The 13,246-nt window shown below is 40.0% G+C and overlaps 1 protein-coding gene across 3 annotated transcripts in view; it reads right to left on the reverse strand.

Moving 5' to 3' along the window:
• The window catches only part of ATG4C (autophagy related 4C cysteine peptidase), a 31,871-nt gene that overhangs the window by 3,336 nt on the left and 15,289 nt on the right, over positions 1-13,246 (reverse strand). For 2 of the 3 annotated variants that reach the window (XM_084852326.1, XM_084852327.1), the window contains exons 7-10: positions 10,660-10,796; positions 8,708-8,786; positions 7,929-8,005; positions 2,943-3,062 (exon numbers count right to left, since the gene is read on the reverse strand). In XM_084852326.1, coding sequence (XP_084708452.1) covers positions 2,943-3,062; positions 7,929-8,005; positions 8,708-8,786; positions 10,660-10,796 — 413 coding nt within the window. Of the gene's footprint in view, positions 1-2,942; positions 3,063-7,928; positions 8,006-8,707; positions 8,787-10,659; positions 10,797-11,669; positions 11,733-13,246 lie in introns of all 3 variants that reach the window. The other variant, XM_084852325.1, reaches the window with a different exon arrangement.

Raw genomic sequence — 13,246 nt, forward strand, 5'->3', positions numbered from 1 at the left:
CACAAGAAGATATCAACATATCACTCATACCTTGTCAACACTTTCTCACAACATCTGAAGCTTAGTGATTTCATGACCAAGGTGAACTCTGAATTGGGGATTTTCTGGCTCACAGCTCTATACCACATCAGCTCCTTGGGCTGTAATTTTAAACAGCTAAATTATGTATGGTTACAGCGCCATATTATAAAGCTACATTAGTCTACAGATAAGGTGCATGGGGGACTGGTCAAATTAGGAACTCAAAATAGTTTTAATGACAAAATTAATCTGACACAATAAAAATCTAAATAGCTATTTAAGCAGGATGAGCTATTTAAAACAAATCAGGACCTGGAAAATCATGTTTGCAGTAAAATCAGGTTCCACATTTTTTACTGGGCTCTGCAGTTTCACACTTTATTCTACCCTACTTTAATCACATCCTCTGATGGTACTGTGAAAGAGGGCAAGGAGAACTAAGACATGATCAGTGGTAAGCAGAGAATAGCAGAAAAAGCAGGATATTTGGAAATTTTAGTTAGGTGGTACATGGCAATAGATCTCAAGGGACAGGATAATTGGAGACAGCTTTTTATCGTTTGTCTATTGGATCAATTCAGCCCACATCAGTAACAGAAGTTCATGGCATTCTGATGGCTGTTTGGTAGCCTGTGAAATTAGCTGGCAGGCCGACTCCTCCTAATTGACAGGTGTCTTGCAACATGACAGCCACCACCACCAAGTTAAAGCAGCTTACCACTTTCTCAGTGTTTTATGAGTTTCTTCCCATTATAGTAGGGAGGGAGAGTACGCACACGCACACACAATTTTGCAATTTAAAACTCCACTGAATACTAAGAACTAAGGGAAATTAAGGGAACTTAGAAGGGCAGAAGTATTACACAACAGTTCTTTGTGGAAATGATTAAACAAATTTTTCAGTCTTCCTATACCTATAACCTTCCAGGGCTACCGTGTAGAAATGTGGTCTGGGAGCTGTGCAGGTGACCGGAAACCCATTTACCAAATTAAAGCCTTGCTCAACCTTGGTCTGTTTTTTGAACATTCCCTGGGCCATATATTTCTGAGTTCTCCCCCTAGAAACAAGTTAGCAACCTGCCTTCAAAAATGAAATTAAGATTCGTTATCAAATTCCGTGCCAAATACAAGTTTCTCACACAATCAAATCAAGTACATGCATGGGTGAGAAGTACACAGTTGTGGCCATTTCAAATGAGTCAAGTGTTTTACACATCCTGTGCCACCGGCTAGAACTGTTTTCCACTTAGTTTAGACAATCACACAGAAGAAAGATTCCCTGTTACTGACGCTTCCAACGTAATATCCTCTACAGGGATGATTTTGGAACAATTCTTGTGGAAGTACATATGAGAAAAGCTACACTAAAACTAGAATTAGCATGATGTTTTCTCCACAGGAAAAGGAATTTTGATTGATCCTGTCTTCTGCGGAGAGAATTCTCATATATACTGCTCTGAGACCTAGTGTAGTTAGTGGCTACAAATATGACCTATGAGTCAGGAAGACCCCAGTTCAAACATCATCTCCGCCATGAACTCTATGGCCTTAAGCAAGCCACCTCTCAGCCTCAGCCACACACCCAAACACTCTTTAAATACTAAATTAAAAGTATTGCATATGCAGCATTAATTTTACTGTTTCAGAGGACAAAGGCAAAGTCTGAACCCCCAACAATTGTTTCAAAGGCAGATTTCAATACCAAATGGCATCAAGGTGGGGTGGGGCTATCCAAATGTTTCTGAAGTACAACTCCCTTCAACCCTAGCCTGCACAGCCAATGGCGATGGATGATGGGAACTGCTGTCTAATGACATATGGAAGGCCACACATTCCCCATACCAGATATATAGGGGAAAATTAGTCATGTTGGGATAAATTATACTCCAATTCTTCCTAAATCCTTACTATTATTTTGACCCCCACAACTCTATTTCTTAATACTGTGCAGCTTTAAGTGCTGCAAGGAGTGGTAGAATGCAAACCTTTGCTTATGTCACTTGAAAAATGCCACTCCCAGACAAATGTTCATTATATCATTCTAGTGTAGTGACATTTAAATGTCTATAGTGCTTTTGAGCAAGGTAAATCTTTATGACAACTTGATGAAAACAAACAGATGAGTAGATGGGAGCAAGCATGAACAATGAAGAGAAAATGAAATAGTTTATTGGAGAAACAGAGCAGCAGATTCCTTTCCATGTGTAAAATGTAACAACTTTCTTCCCTTTTTCTTACTTTAGATCAAATGCAATGAACAAACCTATGTTTACTTGAATCTCGGATGCATTTACTTTCATTATGAATTTAAAATGGTGCTTAGTAATAATATTTTATCTGTAAACGTAACAAACACACTTATACTAACAAGTGATAATGCACAATTTAGTTTGATTTAATATTTCCATTTAAAATAATCCCCAAGGAATTGATTGCCTTGAGATTCTTCTTCTTTGCGTAGAAGGTTCAGTGACTGGAAAGAGGTGTTTTTCGTTTAAATGCTGCCACCTAGTGGGTTAATCCTGTACTTGGGTCTTGATATATTGGAGGGAAGGCAAATTTCTGAGATAATCTGAGATAACTTAACTTCAACAATACATGCCTTGAAAGTTCATTTGCTCTACGGTAATACAATTAAACTTGGTCAGTGATGGCCCCCTGTCCGCAGAGTGTGCTTTAAGATAAAGTTTGGTTTCAAGAAGAGAAAGAGGCAATTGTCATCCACTTAAGGTGTTTATATTTCACTTGTAGATCTTGCCATTGCATTGATGTAATGGAATCACAGAAAACTGATATTTATCTTTGCCCATGTATAGCAGTGGTTGAAGCCCTGATGGTATATCTAAAAAGATTATATTTAATACACCAGCAAAGCAAAGGATGACCAGAAGATGCATCAGTTTCACCACGTGGACACTTACCTTAGTTATTTCTTCAGAAGCCCTTTCAAATCCTTGAACATTTGGACAATATAAACCTATTGTGCAGCTAGGATCCATTTTTTTAAAAGACATCTTCTTTGGAGAAGGGCAGTGGAAGGACTGCAATGGGCAGAAAGACCTTTTTTAATGGCTTAAAAGCATGAGAGAGGATAAATGATACAGATACACTTGTCTGTTCAGTTAGCAAATAGGTAGTGTGAACTGTTTATATGGAACTGACTGGGTCTGGCCAACTCAATCAACACAAAGCTCTTAATATAGGGTACAAAAACGTATTACTGCTAAAGTGATGTTACAGTTTAAAGTAGTAAATGTCATGTTAATTCTTTAAGCAAAAGTAATAACCCTAGTCAAATGATTCTGTGGCACTCGATAGTTTTAGCAGACCCCAAATCATCTCAAATAATCGTAAGTAAATACTTACAGATGGGTATTCCAACTACACACAATGTGGCATAACACTGGAGTTGCAAGGACACTAGACAATACTAAGCTAGGTGGACCAATGGCCTGACCCATTATAAAACAGCTTGCTCTGAGGACAGGATAGCACGCTGCCTCTCAGCATCAAAGATTCCCTGACAAAGCAGCTATCTTCCTGTGTTAATGTTTTGCAAAGTTTTGCAAAGGCTTTGAAGAATTGCAGAGAATAACTGTTCATTATATGAGCTTTACATTGGCAGATCTTTTCATTGCATTGCACTTTTTATTAGTAAGATGGAAAATAAGAAGAGCCATATTCATGCTAAAGAGGCTGCAAGGAAGTTATGAAATTCAATAAATAGCATATAGCTTGTTTTTAAGGAGTGCTTTGTTTCTCTCATCCTTCTGATACTGTATATTGAAGAAAATGTTCACAAGTGGAATATTCATTTGGGGACTGAACATTTTGTCCTGTATAATCTTCAAAAAGAACATAAATCTGATATATGCCCATTGTGCCCATAGTTACAGATAGTTCTGCAATTCAGATGTAAACTAACAGAAACAAATCCGAGAAGAGCAATAACGACAATGGAACCAATTACCTGGGGATGTAGTGGGCTCTCCCACATTGGAGGCATTCAAGGTGAGGCTGGACAGCCACTTGTCAGGAATGCTCTGACTTGGATTCTCGCACTGAGCAGAGGGTTGGACTCGATGGTCTTACAGGCCCCTTCCAACCCTACTGTGCTATAATTCTACGAGGACGTATTTAATTTTCTTCTATACAAAGTAATCTACTAGAATATTTTTAGCCACTTTTAAAGTTTTTTTTTCTGTACAAAACAATGATACACTACATTAACCAGCAGTTTCCAAATAAACACATAAGAAGATGGCACAGCAGCATTCCAAAAGCAGCACAGCACATCCAGACAAAGTTTCTCTCAGTGCTTAGAAAACACACTATATGCACAGCACAGAAGACAGGCTCTTCCAAACAAATAGATTCTGGAAGTTGACCGCAAACTGGATTGATTTTCACCTTAGCCTGGACAGCTTTTCAATTCTGAAAACATATGCTACGGAGAAACGTAGAACTATTACCTACAATAAGAAAAGCAATTTCTGTTTGTTTTTGACACTTCTAGACAAGGACAAATTATTACATGCACTCAGCATTAAGGTCTGATCCAAGATTCAGTTGCAGAAGTGTGCTTCCTGCAATGAGATACCACCCAAATAGTCACATCATCGTCATGCCTTGTAAGAAATAAGTGGGTACAGGATTGCAGTCTAATTCCCTTTTCTAGCCACCTTGAAATGTTCCTGTCCCTCACAAGTAGCTCCTCACTAATATTCCAAAAGGGCTAATTTATCACAATATTGGTCTTTATAGGAATTTATTTTGAAATTCTTATGAAGAGCTCCTCCTTGCATATCCAAACTCCAAAGACAACATTAGAAGACGATTTTGGTAGGCAAGGTAAGTATTTTCTGTTGTTAGTCTGAATTAAGGATATGTTCCTAACTGAATATGCCCTGCAAGTATTTAGTAGATCTATATCCCACTTTTCAACTGGGTCCTCAAAGTGGCTTACAATACTTATAGAATGTATTTAAGTACATTTAGGACTGCCACCTACTAAAAATCTCACAACGCTACAATGAATATATAAACAAATTCAGTAAATTCAGCATTGTATCTGAATAGTATATATAAATTAAAAGGTATTTTGAACCATAGGGTGGGAAGGGGCATACAAGACCATCAAGTCCAACCCCCTGCTCAGTGCAGGAAGCCTGATTCCTAGGCAGTCTCCCATCCAAGTACTAACCAGGGCTGACCCTGCTTAGCTTCCGAGATCAGACAAGATTGGGCGCATCCCTGCACAATTTAATTAAATGTAAGGGTCCTACTGGAGATATAAGCCTGAGGGCTGCAGCTAAACTAAGCACAACTAATATAAGTTGTTCAAATACGGTGGGTGTCAGTCTGTGTATGGTAGAAAAGTCCTACACGTGAGTTTCACAGACAGGAGGAGTCACTAAGATGTCCATTACCGTTACCCCAGAAGCTCAGAATCACACTGCATCATGAAATGGATTTACAGATCAGTAATTTTTAATAGGGGTGTGCACCTGCTTTGGCTGAATCTGGGATAGCAAACTGAAACGGGCCACCTCGCACATATTCAGACCTCCTCTGAAGTGAGGCAAGTCTTCTCCAAAGTGATCCAAAGTGAATCAGCACGGTTCTGAAGATTCAGATAGACCTCAGATCTTTTTAGAGTACTGGGACAGCTGTCAGTGTGAGCAGGATCTGCTCTGAAGGCTCTTATGGGGGCAACTACCAAAGGGAGAAAGGCTGTTCCCCCAAAACAGCTTGTCTGGGGAAAGTCCACCCACCCCAGAAAGTATTCTGTTGCCCCAGGGGTCCTTGTGGGGAGTGGGAGTTGGTGTCAGGAGCACCCTAGCTGTCTCTTGCAGTTCCTACCAATAGCCAACTTGGGACACAGACGACGAGGATTCTTTCCAAGGCTTTATTCCTTTATTACTTTATGACACTTTCAGATACTAATCACTAGCGACAAAGCAAGGAACAGCACTGGGGAAAGATAGCAGAGTAGCCTAAGCTCCAGGTAAGGAGGTTGGTCCCCGTTTCAAGGAGAAACACGGGAAGACCCTGAACTTATGGACTAGGGAGAGATCCTCCCTCTTTCCCTTGGGTCCTCGGGACGCGACCGTTGTTTGAGCGCCAAACGAGCGGTACACCTCCTTTCCATGCCCCCCATCTGTTGTCACTCCCTGCGTCTGCGCCGAGCGTCCAGCAAGCCCCCCTCCAGTGCTCTCTCACTGCCAGGGTCACTATCTATCCCAGGAATGCTGGCAGGAGGAATCTCTGCCAGCTGCTGTGCTTGTGAGAGATGAGCGAGCTCCTCTCCCATGGATTGCTGTTTCTCCTCAGAATCAGAACTGCTCTGGGGCTCTATTGGTTCAGTTTCCACCCTGACAGTTGGCTACCCCATCCACCAGCCATGTTCAGGGGTGTGCCTTTATTTTTCCCCATGCAAGTTAACAGAGGCAGTGCTATTTCCATTGACAGGTTTGCGGGGAAATAAAAGATACTTCCCCAAAAACTGCTGGGGGGAAGAAACCCCAATGCACAACAAGAAAATAGCTGGGGGAAGCATTTTCAGGTGTGCAGCTTTTGTTTCCCCTCTATTGAATAAATTATATGACAGCTACTGCAGTCACCACAATCAGGACTGCTCCGCCGCAAACCGGGAATCTGAGAGATGCCCTAATACGCAGCTGCAAAGCAAAAATGCCTGTTTGTGCTGGCAGCAGTGGTTGTCATATAATCATTCCATGGGAGACGTCTGAAGCATTGGAAAACCAAAACCCTTCATCTGAAGCAAAGTGGTTGTTGCCTGAAGCAGACTAAAGTGAAGCAGCCCCCTATCTGTTTCTGGGATCCACCCCTAACTTAACCACTTCCCCAAGCCATTATGTATTGAGTCATACATTTATGAGTCGCCTTTCAGCATGAATAGAGCCCCCAAGGTGACTTACAATTACAATACATGCAGAGCTCTTATTATGTCTTATCTGGTCATGAGTCAGAACAATCTGCTCCCATGTATTATTTCCACAGCAGAGGGCTGGAAAAGTACTTTGTAAGTCATAACCAGACTAGGTGTAATTTAGGCTACCTAAAGAAGCGACAGTGGATTAGTGGTAGTGGGTAATGAAGTAATAGTTTTTCTTTAAGTCCTTTTTATGCCCACCACTTTTCAAGCCCATGTTTTAGCCAAGAGTGGTAAAACTTCATTATATAAGCATGCTATCCCCATGCATTGCTGTATGTTGCCTTCCCTCACATTCAAGTATAGTAGGTTTGTGGACAAATAAGGCAATTAAGAATCTCAAAACTGCTCCCAACTGCATGCATCCAGCTCAGTCAACAGTCCCAAATGCAGAGGTGCCCCCCACCCCCGTGTCTTGTGTGTGGCCTCTATCTAAGTCCTGGTTCCAGGTATGGGAAAGAAGTGACTACATTATTAGACCACCCTCAGCACCTACAGTATCTAGGCTAGGCACAGAATTGTGCACAAATGGCTAACACACACAAACGTGCACAGACATACACACACACACACGTACATGTGTGAGAGAAGTCTCCTTCCCAAAGCAGTGAAGTTGGGCAACCAACATTTGAAACTCCTATAGCGGCAACATAGTGTAAAGGTGGTGGGGGAAGTAACCAGGACCGAGACTGTGTTCTTTTCAGTGGTGGAAGCCCCATTTTTAAAAGCCAGACTATGGTTGATACAAGGCAAAAATCTGATATGTGGATAAATCCAGTGGATGTATATTCCATTGTATAAAAAACATCAATATCCAAATCAAAGTACTTTGCTTTTATACATTTTTGTTATTCTAAGTCTAAAAGAAAGGAAGGAAGAAAAGAAATTATCCAAATAATTAGTGTTTGGTTCATATATGAAGCAAACAGTGCCAGTTCTTTATCCATCCTACCTCGAGGGGGAAATCCTTTACGCTGACATCTACAAAAGCCTGGCAGTAATGAGGATCCATGTAAATCAAGCTGTCATCTACAAGGACAAAACAAAAGACAAGTAATTCAAAAAACACCTTATTATTACACTGCTTACAATCCAATTTCTATGCAGAACAGTGGGGGGAAAGAAACCCACAACAAGTAACTGCCTGCCGGACTGATATTCATTGACTAAAGCATAGGTTTTTGCAGGACAGATTAACTTTTGCATAATCAAATACGCTTGTAGAAGCAGAATTTTGATAAAGTGATGAGAGTGTCATTTAATTTTTGGAGATAAAATTACTTTTACAAACACACAATTATATTCTAGGAGTTTGCATATGAAAAATGCATCATACTTCCTCATCATGACAGGAAGAACATATTTGCTTGTCATTTGGTCATCAACCTGCACCATTTAAACTACTAAAGGGTAAATATATAACCAAGAACTGCCAGGTAGTAAGGAATGAAAGGCTCACAGAGTTTGATGAAACAGATAAATTATGCCTTGTTTGTGCAACAAAGAAAATTAAATGTACATTTTACAGAATCCAATTACCATATGGGGTAAATGACAAATGACTGGACTTTGGTGGGTTTGATAAATTAATAAAGTACTCATTTTGCTATTTTAATCATTCCACTTCCCATGCGTCTTATATTAACTTCAAAGCTCTTGGGGCAGGGGGTGGGGAAGAGAAGAGAAGAGGCATATCACACTCAAAAAGACGTATCTTATTAACACACTAACCTTGAAATCCAGCAAAGTAATATGACTGCTTAGGTTTGCCGCCAATAATACCAATGCAGTATTCAAGACTCAAAATTCCCTGTCATCACAACAATAAGGAAATTCAGATTTAAGACTACACTGAGGGAGAAATGCAGGATTACAGTGCAGGAGGCTTAATCCTACGTTAGCTCGTTTCTGCTTGAGATAAGCTGATAGCAAATAAATCCCTAAATGCACCCATTTCTTCTCTTAGAAAGGAAAAAAAAATAGAACATAAGGCATACAATTTCACAGACAAAAACTGTAAACCCTGAATGCATGGGGCTCGGGATCACTGCCACAGAATACAAGTGGAATGTAATACAAAAAAGTCTATTCTGCCCAAGAATGGCATGCAGAGTGTATCTAAGACAAGACTTTCAACTGTATCACATTCCAAGAACAAACAGAGGCTTGTCAATCCAGGGATGAAGGGACTTCCAAATGTTCTCCTGACTATTAACCAAAGCAAGGGAAAGTTGCAATTCGTTTTATTTTGCTTGTGGGCCGCAAGCGAGATTGATGATCTATCATTCCTTTTCAGATTCCACGCTTCTGGGTTTTTTTCACTTTTTGCCCTTCACTTCCTCAGCTGCTATCCCATTTAGTGTTGGGAAAAAGAGGATGAGTACACAGCTGCTACATGTATGTTGTCTCCTTATCCCACCCCTATTTATTCCGGGCTCCTGGTCCCTGAAGCATCAGGAGGTTCTTACACACAACATATATTGTCTTTGCTTTACAAGTGGTAGGACACATCCAAATTCCATTTCAGAAATGTGACAAACTTTTAAAAACCCAGAAAAAGTGGTATTTCAGTTGGTATAACTGATTGCTTCCAATTACTAAGGTTCATATAGAAGAGGTTTAATAGAAATAGAATATTAGGCTTCCCTAATTCTTTGCTAAAGAATCAAATCTACCATCTTCTTCATACATCATTGTATATGTGTATATAAATTCACATAAGACATGTCCTTCCCTACGTTACAAGTCAGCAAATGAGAGAGAATCCCAACTTTAAACCCTCTCACTTAGCCAAACTAATTTCTACTTATTCTGTTTCCTCCAGCAGTACAGGCTCTGAAGCCTCTAATAATGAAATGGTTTCTCTTTGGATGACAATAGAAGCAAAGCTGGTCCCCTTTCATCTCTATATCAGGCTTGCACCAACTCTGAGGAACATCTTTACAGGTCCAAGTTAAGCTGTTTTTTATTCATCCCAGCCCTCCTCTCTAAAAAGGCAGATGGAGGAGGAGGGAATACAAGAGTTTCTAAATGAACAGAACGCGTATCATGAACTGTCTGTATTATATATGCAGCTTATATATATGTACCATATATTACACAAACAGTGGGATGGTTAATACCATGCATTAGATGTGTTAATGTCCAAGCACTATACAGAAAAAGGGAGTAGACAGGAGCATAAATTGCAGGGTTGGGATGAGTGTTATCTGTTAGTGCTATCTGAAGTAAAAATCTTTAGGACTTCCATGATTGTCTTGAAATGACTATTAGCACCACTGAGAAAGAAAAGACGTTGAAACTGTCGATGCAAATGCCACTAATCAGCCGCTGAAGTGTGTATGGAACAGATAAAAATCCCAGGTAACATTTTAAAATCACGGTCACAGGAGATGTTCGCTAAAGGAACCAGAAATACAGGTGAAACCATATCACCCTTTATCCTGAATGACTGTATCAGAAAAGCAGCCATATAGGTACTGGAACAGTTATAACTGACTTAACCTTGAATATCTGTGCCCTACAATTATGTCCGCATACTGAAATTTCAAATTTCTGAAGACAAACTTTATTATCTACCACAGTAAAAATCATAAATACATTTAATAGATTGAAGATTATCATCTTTAACTTTCATACCATTTAGTGTTACTTTCTGAAAAGGGACTGAACTCATTTCATACCTTCACAAACTCTAGGTATTCCATGTTGGTTCTTTCCCCACCAAGCCTCACAGGAATTAATATAATCACAGATTTGCCGTTTGATTTTGCAGAATCCATGAACGAGCACAGTGTATCAACAACATCGGACTTGTAAACTTGAAAGAGATGTGACGAGAATAAACAAGGTTTATTTACATGCATTTTCAGACACAAACTGGTTAACTTTAACCAAAATGTTAGAACATCTGCGAATTTTAAGGGTGATGGAAAAGAACTGCATGATATTGCCCTCTTGACAGATCCTTGAGCTCTCCATTGCTGGCCACCATATATATCTACGTACGTGTGTGTGTGTGTGTGTGTGCACGCGTGTATGCGTGTAAAAAACAGGTCTGTCACAAACCAATGAAGACATTTGTCATACCAGTTGTGGACCCATGTGAAGTCTGTCTTTCCTTTGCAGTGATGGGAGCCTAGCTGGGGGTCTAGTATGGAGACCAATTGCTGCACTGCAGGAAGGCCACACCCACCCTCTGGAACAAGCTCTAATTGACATCGCATAGGCATCTACAGATTTGATCTTCAGACGCCTGCTTAAGACCTACCTCTTCATGCAGGTTTTCCCTGAAGTATGACCCAGCCAGTACAGTTACAGAGCACTGATCATTTCATTGTATTTCAGTGTTATATTATTGTTGTTGTTGTTAACCACCCTGATAACTTTATTGGAAAGCAGTACACAAATCCTAATAATAATAATAATAATAATAATAATAATAATAATAATAGGCAGGATTGGTGCTTCATGGCATACCAGTCAGGAACATGCTTACATGACTGTGGCACTATGAGATGGGATCCACCCATTTTTAATGTTTAGCATTTCTAAACTGCCCTTCATCCACAGGGGATCCCAGGGCAGTGTGTACAATGTTACAAAAAACAAACTGCAGTGCACCAGAAGCTGGATTGCAGACTCAGGGTTTAACTGACAAAAGCACTTCAATGATTTAAGCTTCTGCACCTACCTATGCCACCTCCACTCAGATATGTCAAATCAAGCAGCTGAGTGCAGGCAACTCCAAGCATACCTGGAAGTAGGATAGACACATCTCACAGGTCAGACACCTGCCCTCCTCTGGGGGGGAGAGGGAGGCACAGTGGAAGAGCAATTGCACAACCTTGGACTGATAACTTACAGCAGGGGTAGGCAACTTTTGGGGGCTGTGGGCACACTTGACAGTTTGATAAACTGTATTGGGCACCACCACAAAATGGCTGCCATGGGAGGCATGGCAAAAGACAAGTAACCCACCCAAAAGACTGAGTACAAGACAGAGGTGGGGTCAGAGCCCCAACACACTAAATACCTCTTGAACCCACAGTTTTCAGTACAAACCTATTTCACAGCAATCCCAGCTGCTGATAAGAAAATGTGTTAATTAAAAATAGTAAGTGGGAGGGGTAAGACACCACAAAAGGTGTTCAGGGGTGCAGTGGTGCCCACAGGCATCACATTGTCTACTCCTGACTTATAGCATCATTTCTATCAAAAGCCTAGTATTATGTATCTCACTCTTGTGCTCCAACAAAACAGCTAGTATCCAAACCTGCCTGGAAGCAGTGGAGGATCACAGCCATTTACGCTCCATTTATCCAAGAAAGGAACCTCAATGATGTTTGCTTTATTGTCTTTCTGCTATATTTGTGTATTCAGTGCAAAGTGACCACATTCATTATTACTCCAGGGCAGAAGGAAATTAAAATCTTTCCACTGATCTAATAGCACAGGAAAGGGGAAATGTCTTCCTTAAACTTTACTTTTAATTATTCAGGGATTTTTTTGTTAGGTAGAGAAAAAGAATTAATACATCACTTAAAATGGTTTGTTCATGATGGGAAAAGAATGAGTCCAAGACACTGAGTCAGTAAGTTCAGAAGATCAGCTAATGGCAGATGCTGCAGAAGCAAAGAAGTTATACAGTCTCCTGGGCAGATTAGGAAAAAAAAAAAAGCATCCATAACCTTTCAGGAACATTATCTTTTTCAAATGTTATTCAAACATTTAAAAGTCTATGTAGCAACTTTGATTTCCAGGAACATAACACTAATCATTTATGGTTCCAACAGTACCATAAACATATATTAATGCTTTAGAGTAAGATGGCAAAAAGGTATCTGACTCAAGAAGCTTACAGTCTAAATCAAATGCTATATAATCATATAATCATAATAAAATAAGTGATATAATTACTTATTTTATTATTAACAGTATCATTAGTAGTAATAGCAGTAGTATATAAAGTTTTATAATATGTAATGTTGTTTGCAATAGTTTGGCTCCAGAAAACGTTAATGGAGTTCTGCTTGCATTATGGTGCTCTCCACTCACCCACACATCTGCTTGAGGCTCAAGAGATTTTCCAGAATAGTGTGGGATGAGGCACAATTCATAGGGACCACCTTGGCTTAATTCATAGGGACCACCTTGCACAAACAGAAGTCCTCTCTGCTTGTGCAAAGAAACCTTTGGTTCCAATACTATTATTTTTAGGCTCCTAATGCAAGATTCAGTGAAAGGCTTTGAAGTATCCTTTAATTACCT

This window comes from Heloderma suspectum, chromosome 4 (assembly GCF_057233095.1).
Source record: "Heloderma suspectum isolate Gila_16-S chromosome 4, 16-S_ref, whole genome shotgun sequence".
Classification (NCBI taxonomy): domain Eukaryota; kingdom Metazoa; phylum Chordata; class Lepidosauria; order Squamata; family Helodermatidae; genus Heloderma; species Heloderma suspectum.